At 46.9% G+C, this 23,754-nt stretch overlaps 1 protein-coding gene across 1 annotated transcript in view; it reads left to right on the plus strand.

Moving 5' to 3' along the window:
• The first annotated feature begins 2,548 nt into the window (after positions 1 to 2,548).
• CACNA1H (calcium voltage-gated channel subunit alpha1 H) overlaps positions 2,549 to 23,754 on the plus strand; it is a 386,136-nt gene continuing 364,930 nt past the window's right edge. The window contains exons 1-2 of the mRNA XM_083413279.1: positions 2,549 to 3,172; positions 7,529 to 7,845. Of these exons, the coding sequence (XP_083269405.1) occupies positions 7,544 to 7,845 (302 nt within the window). The 5' untranslated portion in view covers positions 2,549 to 3,172; positions 7,529 to 7,543. The remainder of the gene's footprint in view (positions 3,173 to 7,528; positions 7,846 to 23,754) is intronic.

Below are 23,754 nucleotides of genomic sequence, written 5' to 3' on the forward strand. Positions count from 1 at the left end.
GAGACTGTTGTGGGGGCACCTGGCTGTGCACCTCACATACTTTAAAACTCTGAACCCAGGGCCACAGCCCCCTTGACCCTCCTCATGGTATGCTCCTGGCCAACAACAGACAGGCATGTGGTTGAGTTGGAGTCCAGTCACCGCTGTGTGGTGTAGTGGTTCAGAGCGGTGGACTCATAATATGGTGAACCGGGTTCGCTTCCCCGCTCCTCCACATGCAGCTGCTGGGTGACCTTGGGCCAGTCACACTTCTCTGAAGTCTCTCAGCCCCACTCACCTCACAGAGTGTTTGTTGTGGGGGAGGAAGGGAAAGGAGATTGTTAGCCGCTTTGAGACGCCTTTGGGTAGTGATAAAGTGGGATATCAAATCCAAACTCTTCAGGCCAAAGGTTCCTCAAACCTACTGTAATGAGAGAGAGAGAGAGAGAGGTGGGGCCTGGTCCAAATGACACGGTCTGGCCCACCTTCTATTCCCATCTATGAAAACTCATTTCCTTGGAATAAATCAAAAGCCTACTGGTATAAAGCATGGTGTTGTCCTCAGACACTGTTAGACCTTCTGCCCCAGCCATTGTGTCCAGTGCTTAGGGATGGGCAAGAAGTTTGATTTGGGTCACATTTAAACCTGTTTGTATCATATTTGCATCTTCTGAAAATATGAGAACTGAAGCACAGCCGTCCTTTGAAATATGCACTTCTCTGAATTTTGCAAAGCAATTCTCCAAGCAAAGTTGACAAAGCTAGGTTTTTCGGGGGAAACTGGGCATAAAAATGTATGTATTGGTGAAAAGTTCATTTAAAATGCATTATATTGGGGGGAATAGCTTGCAAAAAATGTACGTGTTAGTCAAAGCTGCAGGCGGAAATGTGTTGATTGGGAGAAACTTGCATTAAACTGCTGGTGAATTTTCATGGGGTTGTGGTTTTTTTAACTCAGATAGCTGCAGAAATACGGAGAAATGAATTTAAGATTGGAAAAATGAGAAACAGAGAAAAGTGAAAATGACAGACAATTGCATTGCTAGTGGGGGGTGTTACCTGCTTTGCCTGATTATCATTAATGCATCCCAGAAAGTTCATGCAGGTTCAGGGCAGGTTTTCCCCTTCCACACATGTGTGCACCAAGGGAGAACATTTATCCCCTATAATCAACCTTCTCTTGCACCTCCATTTATTGGAATGTCATTTTAAGAGAATCTACAAGCTGGCACAGGCCCAGAGGGTAGTCAAGTGCCCCCCTCCCATGGTGATAAAAATATAACAAAACAACCTATCAGTTGCATCCCCCACCCACAAATGCAGGTTCCCAAAACCTGCTTCATATAATGTAAGGCTGGCCCTGAAGTATCTGAATCTCTATATCATTAAGGATGGGGAATGAGCACAGTTGACAGCAGCTGGTGCCAACCTGGTACCTTCCAGATGTTTTGGCCTAAAACAGCTGCTTTGGGTGGGTGGGGATTGTGGTCCAAAACATCTCGAGGGCAGCAGAACTGGCAGAGACTGATTTACAGTAACTCCGTGGAATCATTAAGGTGACCTACTTTTTTGTAGGTGGCTGGGAGGATAGGGAATATTGGGTTTGCTTCTCCAGATGCGAAAATGTCAAAAATGCAGGAGATGAGCAGTGAGTTTGGGGTTAAAAATACGACTTCATGGGAGGAGAGTGGGAGCCTTTTCCTCTTCGGAATCCTTGTCTGATTCAGCCTCTAATGGAACCTCGCCACGCTCGCTTTGCATTCCCGCGCGTTGGGAATTCCAAGTCCTGCGATTTCAGGAGCGTGTGGAGGGGAAGCGGGTCAACGTAAACGTGGGCAGCTTTGCGGTCCTCAGCGGAGATGGGCGCCGGAGTTATCCCCCACCTTCCCCTCCTCCTTCCAGCAGCCTTGCTATATGAACCCCACCCCGGGAAGAGGGCGAGGCTGTGGATTATCTAGCGGTGGTCCCCGAAACTCCCCCAACCTTCCCATCCTATCCCTTTCCGGAGACTGTGTCCCCACCTGGAATGGGTTATCCCCCCTCCCCGCAGAACAGCTGAACTTCTGAACCACTCGCAGAGTGACCTTCAACGCACAGCCACCTTGGGTAGCGCCAGTTGCAAGAGAGAACAAAGGAAGCGAAGGGAGCGAAAGCGTAATGGGGGCGGGGTAGAGCATTTAGCAGCAGTTTGAGGACAGAAAGAACTGAGGCGGGGGGGGGGGGAACCGTGCAACCCCACCCTCCTTCAGCGCCCCCCCCCAGTCCATTTCCTTTATCATTATACGCACTGAGGTCGGCGCACACCGCCTCTCCAAAGCGGCGGCGAGTCCTGAAGACCGGCCACTCTAGGGCTCTTCTGGGCCATGCGCCCGGGGTACTTTTACGCATGGAGCTCTCTCCAAAGCGCACGGCTCGGCATCCCGCCGCTGCCGCTCAGCTGGGTGGGGAGCCCTTTCTCCCTCTCCCTCTCTCGGCTCGCTCGCGTGGCTCTGCTTCCAGCCGCTCTCCGGGCTCCCCACCCCCTTTCTCGCTTTCTCTCCACCCCCTTTTCCCTCCCCTCCCCTCGGTGAAGTCTGAAGTTTCCCGTGTGCGCAAAGGCGAAGCGCTCTTCGGCGCCGTGTGGTTCTTTTTTTTCTCTCTCTCTCTCTCTAGCTCACATATATATATATCTATATCTCTATTTTTTATATATCTCTCTCTTCTTTTTACCCTTCTGCAAACGATTTGGTGGAACTGACTGTGTCCCTCACCCATCGCACCCCTCCGCTCCAATTCTTGGTGCAAAGGGGACCGGAGCCAATTTGGAAGAAGATCGGCTTTCCATCCTTCCTTGGGGGGATCACAGGAGGGTAAAGAGAAGCCCCCCCAAAAAAGGAGAGGTGGGGTCTCCTTGCGGGTGGGGAGAGGAAAGAGATCAGGCATGCTTCGGGCACCGAGGATGAGTGGCTTCCTTCCCTGACCCTCTCTCAGGGCACCCACCCACCTCTCCCTCTCTCCGGAGCTGCTCGTGGGATTGACATTGCTGGAGACCTCCTATCCCCAGGGGAGGTGGAGAGAGAGCGAGAGCGAGGAGGGGGGAATCCTGCCGCTCTCCGCTCGGAGTCCTTGGAAGTAGATTTTTGCTGCCTGGTCGGATGTGAACGGCAAAAGAGACGGCTATGCGTGTGGGAAGACAGAGGTCCGTGAAACTAAGGTAAGGCGGCACCTCCCTCCCCGAGTCCCTGTCAGAGTGGGGGATGGGGGGGAGAAGTGTACAGTCAGCCTCTCCCCCTCCCCAAAGCCTTTTTGGGCCCCGATCCTCTTCACATTTACTCGGGAGTATACCCCCGCAGAGTTCCAACAGGGCATACTTCCGCTCTCTCCGAGGCAGCGTGCGCGCAAGAGGATACTGGAACTTGGAGGCTGTGGGTAGGTGAGGGGCTTACTTCCGAGTAAACGGGTCCAGACTCCAGAAATGAGCCGGGAGGTTGAACCACCCAGCTCTTCCCCGACCCCTTCTATTCCCACTCGCCATGCAAGGCGTTTGAACAATGACTTTGTGGCAAGCGCATCTCCTTCCCACCCCCACTCCCCAAAAAATATCCATCCCGTCTCTCATTTCACCCCTCACTTCTTTCCGAAACTAGAAGCCCAAGATTGGGGAGCGGGGAGAGACGCTGTGCCTCACATTCTTTCCCTACCCACCGACCCCTCTCCTCTTTCTCGCCTTCCCTTTGAGAAATGTGCGTCTCCGCCTGGCTTCTGGGGACAACCTCACCTTTTCCACATTCCCCTTTTACGGAATTTATTGAATTATTTTTAAATATAGATATCTCACTCCTCCCCCACTTAGACCATGCAGGTGGGGGAGACACGCGTCCTCCCCCACCCACAAATGGTCCGCGTGGAGCAGCGGCGAAGCTGCCGCTTGGAGAGACCCACCCGAGGTCGCTTGCGGAGAGCTAGAGAACAATGAAGCTCGTGGATCTCCCTCGCTCTCCACCCTTTTTCTTTCTATTCCACCTTCAGGTTTTGCCTGCCTGGTTTAACTCTTTCCTCTCTCTTTCTCCTCTTCTGCTGCTGCTTCTATTTAACTCTCTCTCTCTGACCCCCCCCCCCCATCTTTCCACATCTCCCCCACTTAACTCTTTCCTGTCTCGCTAACCCTTTCTCGCCTTGCAAGGCCACCTTTGGAGAGCGATTTCTGAGTTCCTTGTCACATTTGCTCGCCGTCAACCCTACTTTGCCTTTCTTGCCCCTCCTCCCGCTATGTAAATTTACACCACCCGGTGCTAGCCCTACTCAGAGTAGACCCACTCGAATGAAAGAAGACGCCAACCATTCATTTCAAAGGATCTACGCTGAGTAGGATTTAGTTGGATGTAACCGGTTATCATAACCAAAGTACTGTATCTTACCCAAAAAGCTCTGTTTGTGGCAGGGACCCATCCATTTTTAAGCAACCATGTATATCTCAGTAGTGCTATAGCAAGTAAGCGATACTTAGGATAATTTGTACCCATTCCTCTTAATTCTTCTTAACTTTCTGCTTCCTTTGGTTCATTCTTCCCTTCCCTTCTTCTCAGAAAACTAGAGAGGGCATTGACAGCTAGTCTTTCTTCACATTGGGCAATGTTAACTTGTGGAACTCACTGCCACAAGACAGGAACAAAGGAAACTGCCTTAAACTGAGTTGGGCCACTGCTGCTCACCATCGTCTACTCTACACCGACTAGCAGTGTGCACCGTCTGCACTGACTCTGTAGGATTTCACACCAGAATTCCTCCTAAGTTCCATCGGCAGATGTTTGCCGCTGAGCTATGGCATGAAAAGAAGGGAGCTTGATAGCCATTGAGAAACCCCTTCTTCTTCTTCTTCTTCTTCTTCTTCTTCTTCTTCTTCTTCTTCTTCTTCTTCCTCTTCTTCCTTCATGCATCTCAGCCATGATAGCAAAATTAAGCCTCCATAGCTAGAGGCACTCTACCTCTGAAAACAAATTGCAGGAGGGGAAAGCTTTGCCCTGTTGTGTCCTGCTTAGGCTAGGAAGAAGGACTAGAACAGAACGAAAGCTTTTCGTTCTTACTTATCCCATTCACACCTCTCTTTCCCCAGTTCCCTACGCTGACGCCTCTCTCACGCACATAACACAGTTTACATGGAGTTATTCCGTGTTCCTTTTATCCTTCAGCTGCGACTTCGCATGGAAAGCTAAACAAAAACTGGACATTGTTGCCCCAACTTGATTACAGTGGTACCTCAGGTTACATAACGCTTCAGGTTACAGACCCAGCTAACCCAGAAATATTACCTCGGGTTAAGAACTTTGCTTCAGAATGAGAACAGAAATCGTGCTCCGGCAGCGCAGCAGCAGCAGGAGGTCCCATTAGCTAAAGTGGTGCTTCAGGTTAAGAACTCTTTCAGAACGGACCTCCGGAATGAATTAAGTACTTAACCCGAGGTACCACTGTACTCTGAATATGGGGCAATGGATGTGGGGGAGAAGCTAGCTGTGCCCATTGCTGCCCCTGTAAACCCACATTGAATGCCAGGGGCGGCTCATCCAATTTTGCTGCCTGAAGTTTGACCTGCCCCCCTCACTGCTCGACTTATTGGGGTCACACAGTGTAACTTCTGCATTCCAGTGAGATCTTGTGGAGGGCTGCTTCTCTGGCATCCTCGGGAAGAGGACACCCACAGAGATGCCCCTTGGGTTTGGCCACCTGAGGCACCTGCCTCAGCCTGCCTCATGGACCAGCCGGCCCGGGCTGGTTCAAGAAAAAGGACCGATTTGTCTTCATGTATGAATGAAAACGCACGGCCCCTCCCCAGCTGTTACTTCCTTTTTCCTATTTCTTTATTCCTGCTTGGTTTCACCTCTGCTTCAGGGATTTTCAAAACACTCACACATATACACACCCTCCTGAGAAATTTCAGGTGGAGACAGACAGACAGCTATTTACGTTTTGTGGAAGAGGTTTGAACGCAGATCCCCTGCCCCCAAAACAACAGACGAGACTTTTGCCAGACCTGCAGCCAGTCATATGCATGTTTACTCAGAAGTAAGGGCCGAACTGGGCATTGCGTGGGAGCTCTGCGTTAGAAGTTCACAATTTAAATTTATATAATTTTTTTGTAAAAGTGTGCCTTGGTTTGAGTCGGAGCCACTGTGTGGCAATCCTTACCCACCCCCACATTTCGGTTCAGCTCAATAACATCACTGTGGAGCTCCTATCAGCCACATTGGGGGGGGGGCAGAAAATGTGGGCTTTAAAATGTAAGCCTGCCTGCATGTTTTTCCATCTGCAGTTTAAAAACAGCCTGGGAAGCAAGTCTTGAGAAGTGTAATGTATTTGGGAAAAGGGTTAGACCTCTCGCTCATGGCTTGGATCCAAAATGGAGCCCTCCGTTGGCTGCTTTTGCAAAAGAAAAAAGAAAAGAAAAATTGCATTGTGTGACCAACGAAAGATGCAGTTTCTGAAGTCTCTCAAAGTTCTAGGGGGATCACTCCCAAGTAACCGTGCTTGCCTAGGTTAGGCTGAGAGTTGGTGACTTGCCCAAGGTCACCCGGTGAGTTTTTCAGGCTGAGCAGGGATTCAAACTGTGGTCGCCCAGGTCCAAGACTCCAACCACGTCACCAGGCTGGGGTTCCTTAAAGTTGCGCATGCCTTTATTCTGGCCATTGCTGTTTGACAGGGCTGGCGGAGGACATTTTGCTCTTCGAGGTAAAGAGCAGCATGGGGGGGGGGTTGGACATTATAATTATAATTATAATTATAATTATATCCCACCCTGCCGGCCAAAGCTCGGCTCAGAGCAGCTAACATCATATATAATAGTACTGCTATGATAGTAACAATAACAATAATAAATTTTATTTATGTCCCACCCTCCCCGGCCAAAGCCGGGCTCAGAGCTGCAAACATCATATATAATAGTACTAAGAGTACTACTACCACAGTAACAACAACAACAGGGTCAGACTAGATGACCCCGAGGTCCCTTTGGGGCTCAATATTTTATATTGATTGCTTGAGATTCCTGCATTGATTCAGAAGCAACCTGTTGGAAGCTTATAAAAATTATGCACGTCGTGGGGAAAGTGGGTAGAGAAAAGCCCCCCTCCCACTCTCAGTACACTAGAAAAGAAAAGTACCTTTTCCCCTTTTTTAGTACAAACTAAACTGTGGAACTCCCTCCGATAGGAGCCAGTGGTGGCCACCAACCTATTGCTGGAAAAGAGACAGATTCATGGAGGAAAGGGCTGCTGATGGATACTAAGTCCGGATGGCTATGCTCAGCCTCTGCGGCTGGAGAAAGCTATGCTTCCGAATGCCAGTTCCTGGAAACCACAGGAAGGGGAAATGTTCTTGTGCTTGAATCCTGCTTTTGGGTTTCCCACAGGCATTTGGTTGGCCTCTTTGAGAACAGGATGCTAGACTAGATGACCTGATCCAGTAGGTTCTTCTTACGTTCTTTCCAAAACAATGCCTCCCTTCATTGTTGTCTGCCCTTCCCCAAGAGCTCACCCCTTCTTCTTCACCTAACTCTCTCGTCCTCCACCATCTCCAGGTGCCGGCTGCTATCATGACTGATGGCGAGAGAAGAGAACCTTTCCAGCCCCTGACGAGCGACGAGGTGCAAGTCCCCATAGCTTCTGGCACAGCCACCGGCAAGGCATCCCAGCCAGGGGAGGAGAAAGATGAGGACACCCTCAGTGCTTGTAAATCCATCCAGGACAGTCTGGCTTCGGCAGGATCATCCACCCGGGATCCAGCCCACGAGGGAGAGAACCAGGTCCCTTACCCTGCACTGGCCTCCACTGTCTTCTTCTGCCTTCACCAGACAACTCGCCCACGAAGCTGGTGTCTCAAACTGGTCTGTAACCCATATCCTTTCTCTCCTGAACCGGGTGATGTCAGTTTGGTGGTTTGGTGTGTGGTTTACCGGAGTCCCGTCAACTTTTTGCCTTCTTGGTTTTGGGTGCTGGATTTGAGAAGACGTCTTGGGTGATGGTTGTTTTGGTTGACCGTTTTCACATCTCCTGATGGGTCCATAGTTTTGAGCTTGCTCTCGACTTGGAATAGCCATGTGGACAGCTTGGGTTGTTGTTTTTCTGGTGTGGCTTAGTTCTCTGAATCCAGAACCAGAAGGTGAGGAAATGAGACTTCTTTAACAAGGCTGTATGCTGCAAGGGTTCATGGTTGAAGGAGATGTTGGTTGATCTTGTGTTGTGGAGGAGAACCTAGAGGAGGTGGCTTTGGTGACCCAGTTGAGGCTGAGTCTCGTGGTGTCCTACCTACCTCATCTAGTTGTTGGGCATGCAGCAATTTTTGTCACAGCAAATTTAACTGTTTCTGCTTGGTCTCGCCCAATCCAGTGTTGGTTGCAATGACTGGTCCATGCAAGCAAAGAGAAATTTCATGCTTTGGGTTAATGCATTTTTAAGGTATTTATTTCTCTAGTGCATCTGTAAGCTGCTCTTCGGCCAATATTATTCCCATAATGGTTTACACACAGTCAAAACAAAACAGTCCCTACTTGCAGGCTTGCAATCTAAAAAAACAACACACACACTCAAGGGAAAGGGAACAGGAAGGAAAGGGAAATAAAAACCCAAACTCAGATACCAATTTCTAAGCAGTTGTTCCCATGTTGAGTAGCTGGCACATTTTAGGAGGTTCTTGATGGAGATGGACCTCCACGAAAACTGGTGACATGAGCTCTGCTTCTCACCTTTCCCACTGAGACAACCTGACACACACACAACTTGGGGTCAAACTCAGCAGATATCTTTGGGTGATTCCAAGTAGGCTGACCTTTCTCTTAGTGGTATGGTCTTTTCCACTCCAGGGCAAGGGTTTCCAACCTGGGGACACATCTGGAAATCTAGGGAACTGCTGTGTGTGCCACAAAATGCCCATTTTACAGGAGGAAAAACTAGCAATGATCAGAACAACAACCCCCCAAGAAAACCCAAATCACCCAGACAAAACACCTACCCCAAACAAAACTCCAATAAAAAGTAGAAGAAGCCAGGGACCACCATCCCAACTGCCAATAAACCCCTCATTTTTAAAGGAATGGAAAGAGTAATGAGTCTTGGTGGGCATCCAGAAGGGTGTTTTGGGGTGCTGTAATGCCCATAGGTAATGACATTGGGGACCCCAACTGTAGATGGTATCTCTGAGCTACTTTTCAGTTGTGTTTAACTAGGTGTTGACATTTTGACACACCTGTAAATACCTAAAAAGAGTGCATCCTGACATCGAAAAGACGAGCTCAAGCAATCCTCAATTTCTGTCTTAACATATCCTGAAAATCAAGTTGTTTCTGCCGGGAAATGGGATGATGGAATTGAAGTCCTGCGTTGAATCAGAAGGCTCTTCCAGGCATCCTGTCTGTTGAGCATTCCTTCTGATTTGTTTACAGGGAGATTAGATGATGTTGCACCAATGCTTTCCGGTCCATTCCCCCCCCCCCCCGTCACTCTTTTCCTCATTTGGGGAAGCAGGTTTGTTGCGCAAGATCAAGTGAATTTGTCAGTGTGCAGGCGAATCCCACCCTGAAATAACGAGAGCCTGGAAGCAGCTGGAGGAGGGCTAGGCTGAAAAGGGGAGGTGATTTTAGGCATCCCTACAGACCTTCCCAGGAGCTAAGACCAACAGAGGGCAGGCCCACCTCCCCCAGGAGCTCAGGGTGGTGGTGGTCCGCGAGAGGGCCTTCTCTGTGGCAGCCCCTAAGTCATGGAACTCCTTCCCCACAGAAGTGCACCTGGCTTCTTCAGTATGCCACATTCAATGAATGCTGAAGACACATCTCTTTATCATGGCCCGGGACATCTGAGACGTATGCTTTCCGGGGCCGTTCTATTTTAATGAATGTAATATTTTGACTGTTTTTAATTCTAAATTTTAAAAGTGCCCTAACCCACCCTGGGACCAGCTGGCAGGTTTCGTTTGCGCTGCTGCTGCTGCTGATAATAATAATTTGAGGGTGGATAGGTGGCATTGATAGGAATGGCAAGGTGGAATTCTGGGTCCCGCTAAGTAGGAATCCATTTACCGCCATGTCAAATCACAGTGAAGTTTTCGGCTGTTGCAAAAAGCTCAGGGGAGATGGAGAACAGCAGGGGACACTTCAACGGTTTATGTAAGAGGGCTTAGGAGATGCTGGTTGATTCACGGGCGGGAAAATAATATATATATTTGCAAGGGGATTAGCTTTTGACCTGATGGCACGGCTGTGGCTTGGGGCTTTTAATTCAGATGGGATGAACTGCATCTCAGGAGGGCGAGGGATGAGCTTTGCCTCTCCCAGTTTACATGGCTGATACCAGGGTGTGCTTCCGTAAAACCCCAAGAAAATGTGATCTTTCAGAAGGTGAATGCCATGAAGAGGCTGGATCTCATACTGGGACAAGGCTGGCTAGAGTCCGTGCTTTGCTTGGGGGAGTTGCTTTGGTTGGGTTGTGAATGTGTTGATGCTAGACAAAGTCTGGTCATTGTTCCCTGTAGCCTGTAGATGTGGGGAGCCGGAAGCCTCTAGATCATCGGTTCTCAACCTGTGAGTCCCCAGAGGTTGTTGGACTACAACTCTCATCATCCCTGAGCTCTGGTCTTGCTAGCTAGGGGTGATGGGCATTGTAGTCCAACAACATCTGGGGACCCACAGGTTGAGAAAGGCTGCTCTAGATGGTTACAGCTGATTGGTGCAGACACTGAGCCCCATTGCTCCACAGTCAAGGAGCCCATTGGCACTCTCAGTGAGCCCCACATTGCCCTTTGGAGATGCAGGTTGGACCCTAGACAAATGGTTCTGTCTTCTTCTTCTTCCCCGGACCACTGGAGAAAAAATGCTGACAGTCCCAGCAGACCCCTTAATGATTTCCCTGCTTCTCGTAGCAAATTGTAATGTGCTGTGCTAGATACTGTATGATTTTTAATTGTGTTTTCATTCCTTCTTTTATTTCGTTATCACGTTACAATTAGAATTGCTAATGTAATAAAATACAATTTAAGGAATGAAAGCAGCCATAAAAATGCATTTAAAAATCAATAGGAAATCTGCAATGTGATGGACGTGCTGTCTTCCGTCTTCAGCCACAAATCCATGGGCAAACCGCAGGGCCACTTGAATGAAGCTCGCAGACCGTGGTTTGGGAAGCCATGCCCCAGACTATAGATCATGGGGACATTGCGTTTGGGGGAAACAAAAATGGCAGGCAGCCGTGGTGTGGGTGAGCTGAGCTTGGCTTCTGTTCAAAGGGGGCACCGTACCCTGTCTTCTGCTAAATTCCAACCAGTGGGAGATGAAGGGGGAGAGGGTGACACAGCCAAGTTAGGCCAGTGTTGGGCCCTTCATTGCTACTGGAACTCTCAGCCAATGCCCAAGCTGGCTGACCACTGGTGCCAGGACTTGCTGCTGGACTCGAGATTTAAACCAGTTTGATATCCCTGCATTATAGATTGAACCTGGTTTGCTGTAACTGAGCTGCAGATTTCAGCAAGTTCAATGGTCATTCACTCTTCCCAGGAAACCATGGAGATTGTAGCTTTGGAGAGGGCATGAGAACCTTCTAAGATTCCCCAATTTTTGATACTGCCCCCTGGGGGCGGGCGGTGTGATTAGCTAGGGGGCACTAAGGGGCAGGGGGCCACTGCAGGTGTAAATGGCTACCTGATTCTAGAAGTTCACGACTTCTGATAAGTTAATTAAATAGTTTAAACTGGATTTTGAATGCACATGCAATTGAATGTTCCCGTTTTGAACTTTATTGTGCTGTTTTCTCCCTAAGTTGGTCGTGCAACCCACTATTCTGAATAACGTGTTTATGGAAATGGGTTTATGGAACTAAAAGTTTGGGAATGACTGAGCTAAGGAAATGATTCCCAACTTCAGAAACACACACCTGTTTCCAGGATTCTTCAGGGGCAAGGGGGCGTCCATAGTTAAAATGGTATAAGAATGATGCAAGCTTGCAGTGTATATAGGCACGCATATCAACATCTTGCATTGTCTCTTCTGCTAGGATCAGAGGAAACTGCCTTATACCAGCATCCATCTAGCGCAGTGCTGCCAACACTGGCTGGCAGCATCTCTCTAGAGTTTCAGGCCAGAGTCCCCCCCCCCCCAGCTCTTTCTGGAGATGCCAGGACACAAACCCAGACCTTTTGCAGGCAAAGGGAATGCTCTACCACTGAGCAGCAACCCTTTCCTGTTGCTTGAAGAATGGGGAGAGCAACTCTATATTAAAACAGTGCCGTCTACTGCTTTCCGCTTTGCAAAAGAACCATGAGAGGAAAAGCCCTCTGCCCCGAAGTGTACACAATCTTTTTTTTTTTGCAAGTAAATTTTTATTAATATTGCTCATTTATACATAAGAACAAATACAAAATTTATACCATAACTCGCGCGTATCACAAGTCAAAAATACAACACAAAATTCTTTTAGGCTCCGCCGAGCCGTAGACTTCCTTCCACACTTTTGGTAAGTATCAGATAAATTTGTATTCACGTATTTTATCGTTTTAATCTGTATCATTTACTGTTAGATTTAATTCAGTCCTGCCAGTGTCGTCTGAAAATTAGTTCCAAGATAAGTCAAATATTTATTCCAATTGTCATGAAATTTCTGTTCGTCTTGGTCCCTTAATCTTCCTGTTATTCTAGCAAGCTCGGTATAATTTATCAACTTAACCTGCCAATCACTTATACTGGGTATAACTTCTGTTTTCCAGTTTTGCGCTAGCAAGATTCTTGCGGCTGTAGTGGCATATAAGAATAGTATCTTATCTTCTTTTTTAATTTCTTTACCCATCATTCCTAACAGAAAGGCTTCAGGCTTTTTGGGAAAGGTATATTTGAGAATTTTTTTAAGTTCATTGTAAATCATTTCCCAAAAGCCCTTCACCTTACTGCATGCCCACCACATGTGGTAGAGGTCTCCCTCTGCCTCTCCACATTTCCAACATTTCTTATTTTTCAGCCTATAGATTTTGGCTAACTTCACTGGTGTATGTACACAATCTAAAATTCCACACCAGGAAAGGCAATGAGCGGAAGGCAGAGGCTGTGCGGATTTCAGTTACAGATTATTGATTTTAAAGTGCTTTACAAAGGAAACGTGCATTAAGGGCATAGTGTCAACATGTTAATAGTTCCACAACCAGTGCGGCAACAAACAACTACTGCAGGGGAAGGGAAGCTTTTGAAGCCCAAGGTTCTCGTTGCTTCTTCCCAGAGGGTGGGAGACATCACATGCCAGTGGTGGGCGGTGCCAGAGGCAAAAGTGGGTGGAGCAATGAACGTAACATTTGCCTCTACCCGGGACCCTAGTTTCCACACCCATTCCTCTTTATCCTCCATCAAGGCAGGCAAGAAGCAGTAACAGAGTTCAGGTGGTTGCAAATTCTGCAATTCTATGATTCAGGCAAGTGGCATTCATGGGTCTACCCATTATATATATATGTAGGGTTACCAATTCAGGAGCATCCCCAGCCCTGAGATTTCAGGGCTCAAACCAGAGACGATGGTGATGTCCTGGAGTGGGGCTTGGAGATGGAAGTTAATTGGGAGAGGGGAGCAGAGGCGGGCAGACCTTTCCCTGCGAGTCTCCATGCTGCAATTTGCAGCCTGAAGCTTGCAAGTTGCACGCACGGCCTTCTTAACCATCTTTCATCATTATTAAAGGCATTCTTGCCCACCTGTAGGCTCAAACCCTCCACCTGCCACCTGGATGGGGCCAGGAGAACCTGGAGAACTGAGTCCACACCTGATGGTGTGCTAGCCCTGTTATATGTCATTTGGGCCCATTTACACATAGTAGCCTTTTCCTTTTCTTTTTATATATATATAATTTTTATTTATTTTCCATTTAATTATATACATTCCCATCATCGCAGTGGCGTAGCGTGGGGGGTGCAGGGGGGGGCCGGCCGCACCGGGCGCAACATCTGGGGGGGGGCGCACTCGCACTCGCAGCTCTCTGCCCCTACCTGGCTCACTCACTCTCTCTCACTGCAGTGCTGGCTGTGCGAATCCGATCCGAGCCGCCGGGTCGCCGCCCACTGTGGAGGGGAGGGTGCCAGGCGTGCGGTGCGGTGCGGAGAGAGAGCGAGGGACTATCTGGGGGAGGGACAGTGCAGCGGGGGGGGCGCAAATTACTTGCCTTGCCCCGGGTTAGGGGGCGCAAATTACTTGCCTTGCCCCGGGTGCTGACAACCCACGCTACGCCACTGCATCATCGTTATCCATTTACCGCCCTGGCTCTTTAGAGCCTATCGACTTCCTTCCCTCCAGCCTCATGGCTTTCAAAATCAACCTTTATATCATTGCATTATGTACGTTTTCCCATTCTAGTTGCACTCATTACAAAATGACTCAGAATTTAAATAAATATAGAAGGTGGAAAATTTCTCATTGCAAGGCCTTCAGACAACCCTGCTGGTGGTGTTAATTGCTTACAATAATCTTTCAAATATCCTATAAATTTGCTCCCGTCCTTTTGGGATACTTGATCTTGCTGGTTTTCGATTTTTCCTGTCTGCTTCGCCAGTTCTGCAAAGCCCATCATCTTCACCTGCCACTCTTCTTTCATTGGTAGTTCTTGTTGTTTCCATTTTAGGGCTAAAAGGATTCTTGCCGCAGTTGTTGCATACATAAACAGTCTTTTACCTTCCCTTGGTATCTCTTCACCCACTATACCCAACAGAAAGGCTTCCGGTTTTTTAACAAAAGTATTTTTAAACATTTTATTTAACTCATTATATACCATTTCTCAGAAAGTCTTTGCCTCCACCACATGTGGTAGAAGATACCTTCCCTTTCTTTACATTTCCAACACTTACTGGTTCTTGTCTTGTACATTTTAGCCAGCTCAGCTGGTGTTAAATACCATCTATACATCATTTTCATAACATTTTCTTTAAGTGCACTGCGTGTTAATACCTCCCTTCACAACCTTTCCCAGGATTCTAACTGAATATTATATCCAAAATCTTTAGCCCACAGTAGCCTTTTCCTACGTGGTGCCCTCTTTGGCCGGCGCTGATGGGACGTGTGGTGGGAACCATGTTGAGAAAGGTTGCTTGTACAGCTCGTCTCTCCCGCCTTCCATAACCGGGACTGCCTTTTCTCAAATAGCTTTACAGCACAGGTAGCCATCTCCGATTTCCAGCCAAGGCATCCTGGCCCTATGAAACGTGCAGCGCCTGCTCTTGCTACTTGCCAGGCGTTTTGCAGCTTCTGTCCTGCCAGCATTTTGATGAGCATTATTTATTAATACGGTGATTATCGATCTCGCTTTAGTTAAGCAATGAAACTTGGTGCGTCTTAAAAAGGGGCTCTTCTGTGCCTCCCCTTGGCAACGGCAAGGAGAAGTGGTGTTCTACGGAGACAGCAGCCCATAATAATCCATTACTAAGTGCAATCAGGGGCAGAGAGAGAGGGAGAGAGAGACTGCGTCAGCTTTCTGAGTTCAGTTGTCCCCTTGCTTTAGCCGGTTGCTAACGCTGGCCAGACTTTTAAATTGAATTAGTTCTCGAAGGTTTGGAGGTAATTGGAGCCCAAAGGAATGGAATACAAGAGTTGGAAGGGATCCCAACAGTCATTTAGACCAGCCCCATGCAATCTTTTTCTTCTTCTTCTTCTTCTTCTTCTTCTTCTTCTTCTTCTTCTTCTTCTTCCTCGTCTTCCTCGTCTTCCTCGTCTTCTTCTTCTTCTGCGATCACTCATAGCCGAGTAAGACTGTCTTCCATAAACACGGTTTTAACTATGAGTCCGTAGGTGACTGTGGAGGCTAATTCTGGACCCACACATCCTTCCACAGTGGGGACATTGGTTTCCGGGCAGGAGTTGATCATGGTGTGGATTTGCCAAGTGTGCCTTCCTCTTAGCACGTTTCTCCCTTGCGTCCTGAGTTTGAGCATCTTCAAAGCCCATGACACCTTTGGTAAAGGCTGTTCTCCAACTGGAGCACTCGCAGGCCAGTGTTTCCCAGTTGTCAGTGTTTATACTACATTTTTTTAGATTTGCCTTGAGAGAGTCTTTAAACCTCTTTTGTTGACCACTGGCATTAGGCTTTCCATTTTTAAGTTGGGAATAGAGTAGTTGCTTTGGAAGGCGATAATCAGGCATTACACAACATGACCAGTCCAACGAAGTTGATGTTGAGGAATCATTGCTTTGACACTGGTGATCCTCGCTTCTTCCAGTACACTGGCATTAGTTTGCCTGTCTTCCCACGTGATGTGTAAAAATTTTCAGAGGCACCGTGCAATGCAGGAATCACAGCTAAAGAATCCTTATGGATGGCCAGCCAACCTCTGTTTTAAAACCTCTGACAAAGGAAAGACTCCCTTCTTCTGTAGTGGTCTGTTCCACTGTTGAACCTCTCTTATCATCGGAAAATTCTTCCCTCACTGCAAGAAGCCAAGTGACAGGGAACCAGGCAGAGGGCCTTCTCAGTAGTGGCACCCGCCCTGTGGAACGCCCTCCCACCAGATGTCAAAGAGAACAACTACTACCAGACTTTTAGAAGACATCTGAAGGCAGCCCTGTTTAGGGAAGCTTTCAATGTTTGATGTATCACAGTATTTTAATATTCTTTTGGAAGCCGCCCAGAGTGGCTGGGGAAACCCAGCCAGATGGGCGGGGTATAAATAATAAATTATTATTATTATTATTATTATTATTATTATTATTATTATTATTATTATTGTCAGCTAAAAGCTTCTCTGTGTCCACACCATATAGGATCTCAGGCCACCTCTGACTCAACTTTTCTCCAAACCCAAATGTCCCAAATGTTACAACCTTTCCAACATAAAAGCATTTCTCCACCCCCTTCCTCACATTAGTTATGGGATGTCTGAAAAGATTGGCACTCACAGCCTGAATTTTGGAAGGATAAAGGACCATGCCCCTTTTTGCCACAGTGATGGTCACATCTTCATACCCTCCAAGTGTCCTGATTTCCCAGGGACAGTCCTGGAATTACAGAAGCCCTCCCAATTTCTGATCTGATCCTAGAACTTCCTGCTTTTCCTTTTTCCTTCCTTTCCACCTGTCTGAGAACAATTAACAGAGGTGGGTATGGGTGTGTAGGTATAAAAACGGGGTCCTGTTTCTACTGCAAATAAAATTCCTGCCCCAAAGGAAGGAAAATGTTGATGCTGGTCTACAAAAAACCTACTAAAGATTTTGAAAGAAAATACCACCAGTCCACTTTTGATTCTTTCCAGCCAGACATTTGTTAGGAAACGTGTGGGGTGTTTATTCCTTTATTGTAAATTGAGCCCTACACTCTCCACTCAGAAGTATGTCCTACAGTATTCAAGGGTGCTTACTCCCAGGTAACTGGGCAAAGACTGTGCAGCCTTACACACCAGTCCTAAGCATTTTTGTTCAGAGGTCCCAGTGAGTTAAATAGGATTTACTCTCCGCTATGTTCCTAACCATTCTCACAGTTTCTAGTTTTAGTACATATTAGTATTTCACCTTTTTCTCTGGCAGGGACTCAAGGCAGCTTACCACAAAAATTGTATTTTGTTCCATTTATCTCTGGAAGGTGTTGAGCGTGATCCCTTCCGTCACACATTTCTTTTCTTTACAACAATCCTGTGAGGTAGGAACTGCCTTGAGATCTATGGCTATATAAATTCAATCAATCAATCATCAATCAATAACAGGTGAGGTGGAGAGGTTGTAATTGGCTCAAGGTACACTGATGTAAGGGACGCGGGTGGCGCTGTGGGTAAAACCTCAGCGCCTAGGACTTGCCGATCACATGGTCGGTGGTTCAAATCCCCTGCAGCGGGGCGAGCTCCCGTCTTTCGGTCCCAGCTCCTGCCCACCTAGCAGTTCGAAAGCACTCCTAAGTGCAGGTAGATAAATAGGTACCGCTTTATAGCGGGAAGGTAAACGGCGTTTCCGTGTGCTGTGCTGGTGCTGGCTCGCCAGAGCAGCTTCGTCACGCTGGCCATGTGACCCAGAAGTGTCTGCGGACAGTGCTGGCCCTTGGCCTCTTAAGTGAGATGGGCGCACAACCCTAGAGTCGGACACAACTGGCCCATACGCGCAGGGGTACCTTTACCTTTACCTTTACACTGATGTGCATTTGTACATGATGGCTATTTGTGCTGTGAGATCAAATGCAAGAGAAGTTTCCTGATGTACAGTGGTACCTCGGGTTACATACACTTCAGGTTACATACACTTCAAGTTACAGACTCTGCTAACCCAGAAATAGTACCTCAGGTTAAGAACTTTGCTTCAGGATGAGAACAGAAATCGCGTGGCAGTGATGCGGCAGCAGCAGGAGGCCCCATCAGCTAAAGTGGTGCTTCAGGTTAAGAACAGTTTCAGGTTAAGGACGGACCTCTGGAATGAATTAAGTACGTAACCAGAGATACCACTGTACAACAGAATGTCCGTATTTTCATTGGGGGGGGAAATGTTTGAGGGTATGCGTTTTGGTTCTAATGCACCGCCTTCCTGGGGGAAAGCATGCTTTAAAATCCCAAAATGGGATGCAAGCATTCTTCCAGGGCACAGTTCCCGCACCCATGGCCTGGATTCCAGATCAGCGGCTTCCAGAACAGCTGCAACCCCACTCTCTGCCCCTTCCCCCCATAACAAGATAGCCCCACCTGCTTCCTTGCAGTGTGGTTTGCATCCCAGTGTGGCGGTCGAGAAAACCTGAAGTGGAGTGTGGTGGTCCAGAAAACATGGAACTGGAATTCCAGACCTGGAATCCCTGGCTGCTATAGATGCATCCATGCTCATTGGGGTGGAAGCGGGTGGAAAGGAGAACAGCAGAGCCTCCTCTAATTTGTAACAAGCAGTTTTTGATAAATGCAGCTTCTTCTGCAAGGGGTAAGGAAAGGTGATGACCTGCTGCAATCCTCTCTTCCAACCAACTAGAAACAGCGTTCTCTCTATATCTGCCAGCTAGCTGTCTTTCTGCTTCTTTTAAGGGCATTGCTAAGTCCTTAAAAGGGCCCGTGCTGCCTATTTGCATAAAATATGCCTATGCTGATTTATATGTAGATATTCAAATTGCAGCCGGCTTTCAGAGGGCAAACTGCCCCGTTGGCAACATAAACCTTTATTTTTAAAGCAATGTTTGAAAGAGGGAAGCGGTATATAAATGTAAAGGGAGGCGAAGAAGAAGAAGAAGAAGAAGAAGAAGAAGAAGAAGAAGAAGAAGAAGAAGAAGAAGAAGAATCTGTCCCCTACCCGCTCCCGGCCCCCTTTAAGAACACTCCTATCTAATAATAATAGCCTTTATTAGATATCTTTAGGTGCCAGGCAAACATGTTATTTGGTCTGATTAACAGTCAATGTCCTTATAAATGTATTTGTGGGAGGGGAGTTAATGGTTTTGTTCTTACTCCGTATTTTTTGCACTCATTTTGTATTTTTATATTGTGATGCGCCCTGTGTTCTTCGTATGAAGGGCAGTGTACAAATTTAATAAACAGTAATATTCTTCTTCCATATGCAGAGGCTGTGTGATGGGATATATAATAATAATATAATATAATATAATATAATATAATATAATATAATATAATATAATTAATATAATAATAATATAATAATATAATATAATATAATATAATATAATATAATATAATATAATATAATATAAGTTTGTGTATGGAATGCCTAATATAAGTTTGTGTATGGAATAATGCATAATGCATAATAAATGCATAATATAAGTTTGTGTACGGAAGGCCACATTGGCTACCCAAAGTCTACTCATGGCTACTAGCCGGATGATTGGAAACAGCGATGGTTCTGGATCCCAGTTTCTGGAAGCTGCCGGAGGTGAGAGGGCTCAGAGGACAGAGGAGTGGGAGAGAAGTGAGGGAGAGCATGTGATTGGGCGGAGGAAGGGGGTGCAGTGGGGGCGCGTCGACCTGGGTGTCACCACTGATGGGGGTGACAAAATGGCGGGCAGCACTCACCGTGGGGCCTGCAGCGCGCCCGAGCCACGCTTCTCTCCTGGGAGTGACGCAGTGGCTTGGGGGCCCACAGGCTCCACGCTGTCTCAAACTGTCCGACCACTGCCTCCCCTCAGCTGTAGGGTGGCTCAGGGCACGCACACCACCGCAGACGCCCAATCGGCTTGCTCTGCCACTGGGCAGCGCTGCAAAGACTGAGAGAAAAGGGGAGAAGGGGGTGTAGAAAGAGAGAGAGAGAAGGGTGTGAGAGTAAGGGGGAAACCCCCAAACTTCTAACTCCTCTGACCCACGGTTAGCATGCAAACCTCAACAGATCGCCCAGTAGTGGAACCCTCAACAGATTAAAAAGTGTTTAGTTTACAGAGTCTGGGGACTAAAAGAGTGAGCGACCAATCTAATTTCCAAGAAGGCTTAAACCATGCCTCTGTTCTTTTAAAATACAGTGGTACCTCAGTTTTCAAACGTAATCCGTTCTGGAAGGCCGCACGAGTTTTGAAACGTTTGAAAACCGAAACTCAGCACAGAAGCCTCAATACAGAAAACTCAATAGGGAAGCCACGTTTCATATTCGACTTCTGAGGCGAGTTCAAAAACCGAAGCATTTATTTTCAGGTTTACGGCGTTCGAAAACCGAGGTACCATTGTATAATAAATAATCACCACCACCACTATCTGAGTTGGGTTATCTGGCCAGCTGGAGAAGTCGTTTTCCATGTTTGTGCTGTTATCTACTGAGGGTAATAATAAAAATAATAAATGTGGTGGTGTGTTTTTTAAAAAAATAAAAATCAGAAGATTCTGCTTCCCAGCAAAGGAGAGACGCTTATTTGTTTATTTTTGCACAATCGGCTGAATTGAAATAAATAAATAAAAGGGACTGCGTGCTTTTCCAAAATTGCCTCTGGCAAAAGGGCAAGTGGCTTTGGAAAGAATGCCGCCAAAGCATTTCTGTGGCACTTTGAAAAGCGGCGAGATGGAAAGACGGGTGGCGAGACGGAGAGGGGTGGGTGCGGAGGGGGTGAGGGAACAAGAGTCAGGGGGATTCGGAGAGCACCTGTCTTTGGGAGTCGGGGGATGTGGGGATTTCTGGGAGGGAAAAAAGATCTGTCAGATTTGCAATGCGGTTAGCAGTCGGCGCAATCAGGATATATTGCTGTGCTTCCCAGGTTGGGAGGGATGGGAAAAGCTTCTTTGCACTGAAACTCCGACAGCAGTTTTGTGGGACAGGAACGGACATCTACAAAGACCGTGTTGGAAATGGTCTATTTGAACTCTATGCATCCAAAATACAGAGTTCTCCAGGCCAACTTTCCCAAATAGGGCAAAGGGTGACATTTGCCAGAGGCAGCAGTGCTTCAGAATGCCAGTTGGTGCAAATCACAGGAGGAGAGAGGGGTCCTGTGTTCGAATCCTGATTGCAGGTTTCCTACAGGTATCCGCTTGGCCGCTGTGAGAACAGGATGCTGGACTATTTGGGCCATTGGCCTGATTCTGATGTTCTGAATTTGGTTCTTTTTGCATTTTTGCGTGAACCTCCGCAATTCGCACTTCTCAAAACGATATGCAAACCTAAACGAAGCCATCCTTCGACATTTGCAATTCCCTGAATTTTGCAGTGCAGTTGTCCAACCCAAAAATGTGTGCATGACATGCATGTGTGAGTGAAAACGACATGCAGATCATAGAAGTGTAGGGCTGGAAGGGATCCTAAGGGTCATCTAGTCCAACCCCGCTGTAATGCAGGAATGCATTATGATAGCGGAAATTGATTGCAAACATGTGCTTATTGGGGGGAACTGCAATAAAATTCTGGTTGCTTTTCATGAGGACTTGTTTTGTATTTTTCAAAAATGGCAAACGGATGCAGAAATCTGAGGACCTGAACAAGATGGGAAATAAGAGAAACTGAAAGTAACCCAAATGGACAGATTCATCAAACCCAATATCAAAAGAAATGTTATTTCAGTCCTTTGGTATCTTCAGTGTGTAGACTGCTGCACAAATGCCCCAGAGGAAAGTTCTCTGCCCTGAGATACTTACAATACAGTGGTGCCTCGCAAGACGAAATTAATTCGTTCTGCGAGTTTTTTCGTCTTGTGAATTTTTCATCTTGCGAAGCACGGTTTCCCATAGGAAATGCATTGACGGTTTTAAGAAAAAGGCGCAAGACGTTTTCATCTTGCGAAGCAAGCCCAAAGGGAAATTCGTCTTGCGAAGCAGCTCAAAAAACAAAAAACTCTTTCGTCTTGCGAGTTTTTCGTCTTGCGAGGCATTCGTCTTGCGAGGTACCACTGTATATAATTCAACCTGGCAAGAGGCGACAGAGGGACAAACATAAGAAGAATGTGTAAAGCAGGCATCCCCAAACTCGGCTCTCCAGATGTTTTGGGACTACAATTCCCATCATCCCTGACCACTGGTCCTGTTAGCTAGGGATGATGGGAGTTGTAGTCTCAAAACAGCTGGAGGGCTGAGTTTGGGGATGTCTGGTATAAAGTGTTAAATTGCAATAGGAATGTAATGTGGTGCCCTACATATATTACTGGACTGATGTTTTGGAGGGGCGGGTAGTAAATGCCTGCTTGTTTCCCACCTGCTGTTTTACCACTGAAACTGAGTTTACATATTTCCTCCTCCCTCCCAATCCATTTTTCTTTTGTGTCGTGTCCTTCTAATGTCTTGTGTCATGTCTGAGAGAACAGGGCCTGACCTCTTTTGTTTAGTGGCTTGTAAGCTGCTCTAGGGGCCTCTTTTTTTTTGGCTGAAGAGTGGGATAAAAAAAGTTTTAAATAAATAAAATATCTGCTCAAGCATATATTTCCAGATGAAAGGTTTACTACAAATGGCATCTTCTTTCTTTCTCTCCACCCTTCATTTTTTTAAAAACAAAATAAATTTCTTATTTAGCTGGCAATTAGCTTGTGATATATTTGGCAGGAAGGAACTCTGTCTTTTCGCTTCCTCCATAAATCATGAACTTTAAATATTTACAATTGGGGGGTTGGGGTGGGATCTGCACCTATATATTCAGAAATCTGTGAATCTTGCTGCAGGTTTTCTGTGTCTCTGTGTGTTTTTTCTCCCTTCCATTTTGACATAACTGGGGTTGTCTAGGAAAGCTGCAAAATGGCCAGATTTAAAGCAGACTAAACCAAATCTTACCATCATTAAATACCTAGCAGCCTGAGCTTGTAAAAATGTTTCCCCAGTGAAATATTCCAGAAGGATTTATCCCTAACTTAAGGTGCAGTCTGCACCATACATTTAAAGCAGTAGTATAGAAGATTAAACAGGCATGGCTTCACCCAAAGAATCATGGGAGATGTAGTTTGCTAAGAATGCTGAGAGTAGGTAGCTAGGAGATCCCTATTCCCACCACAGAACTACAATTCCCAAAGTTCCCTGGGAAGAGGGATTTGACTTGTAAAGGCCTCTGTGAAGGAGATCAGGGTCTTCTAACACCTCTCAGCTCCCGTAGCAAACTACAATTCCCATACAATTCTTTGAAGAACTATATGAGTGTTGGAAGTTTAAAGGGGAAGGAACTTAGTGATGTCATAGAGCAGGCCCTGGAAACGGAAGTTAATTGGGAGAATGTCCCCACCCAGAGTGTCTCTGTTATAATTTGCAGCCAGTGAAGCTTGCAAGCTGCGTGCAAAGCCTTCTGAATAATTTTGTGGTTATTGAAGGCAGTCTCGCCCACCTGGAGATTGCTTATTTTTACAATAATTCCTTATTTATTTTTTATTATTCTGCACTCCCTCAGCTTGGCGACCCCTGTGGGGGAACTGCCTGCACCAGCACTCACCTAGTGAATATGTATAC

The sequence above is a fragment of the Podarcis tiliguerta genome, assembly GCF_965153285.1.
Source record: "Podarcis tiliguerta genome assembly, chromosome: 14".
In the NCBI taxonomy this organism is placed as follows: domain Eukaryota; kingdom Metazoa; phylum Chordata; class Lepidosauria; order Squamata; family Lacertidae; genus Podarcis; species Podarcis tiliguerta.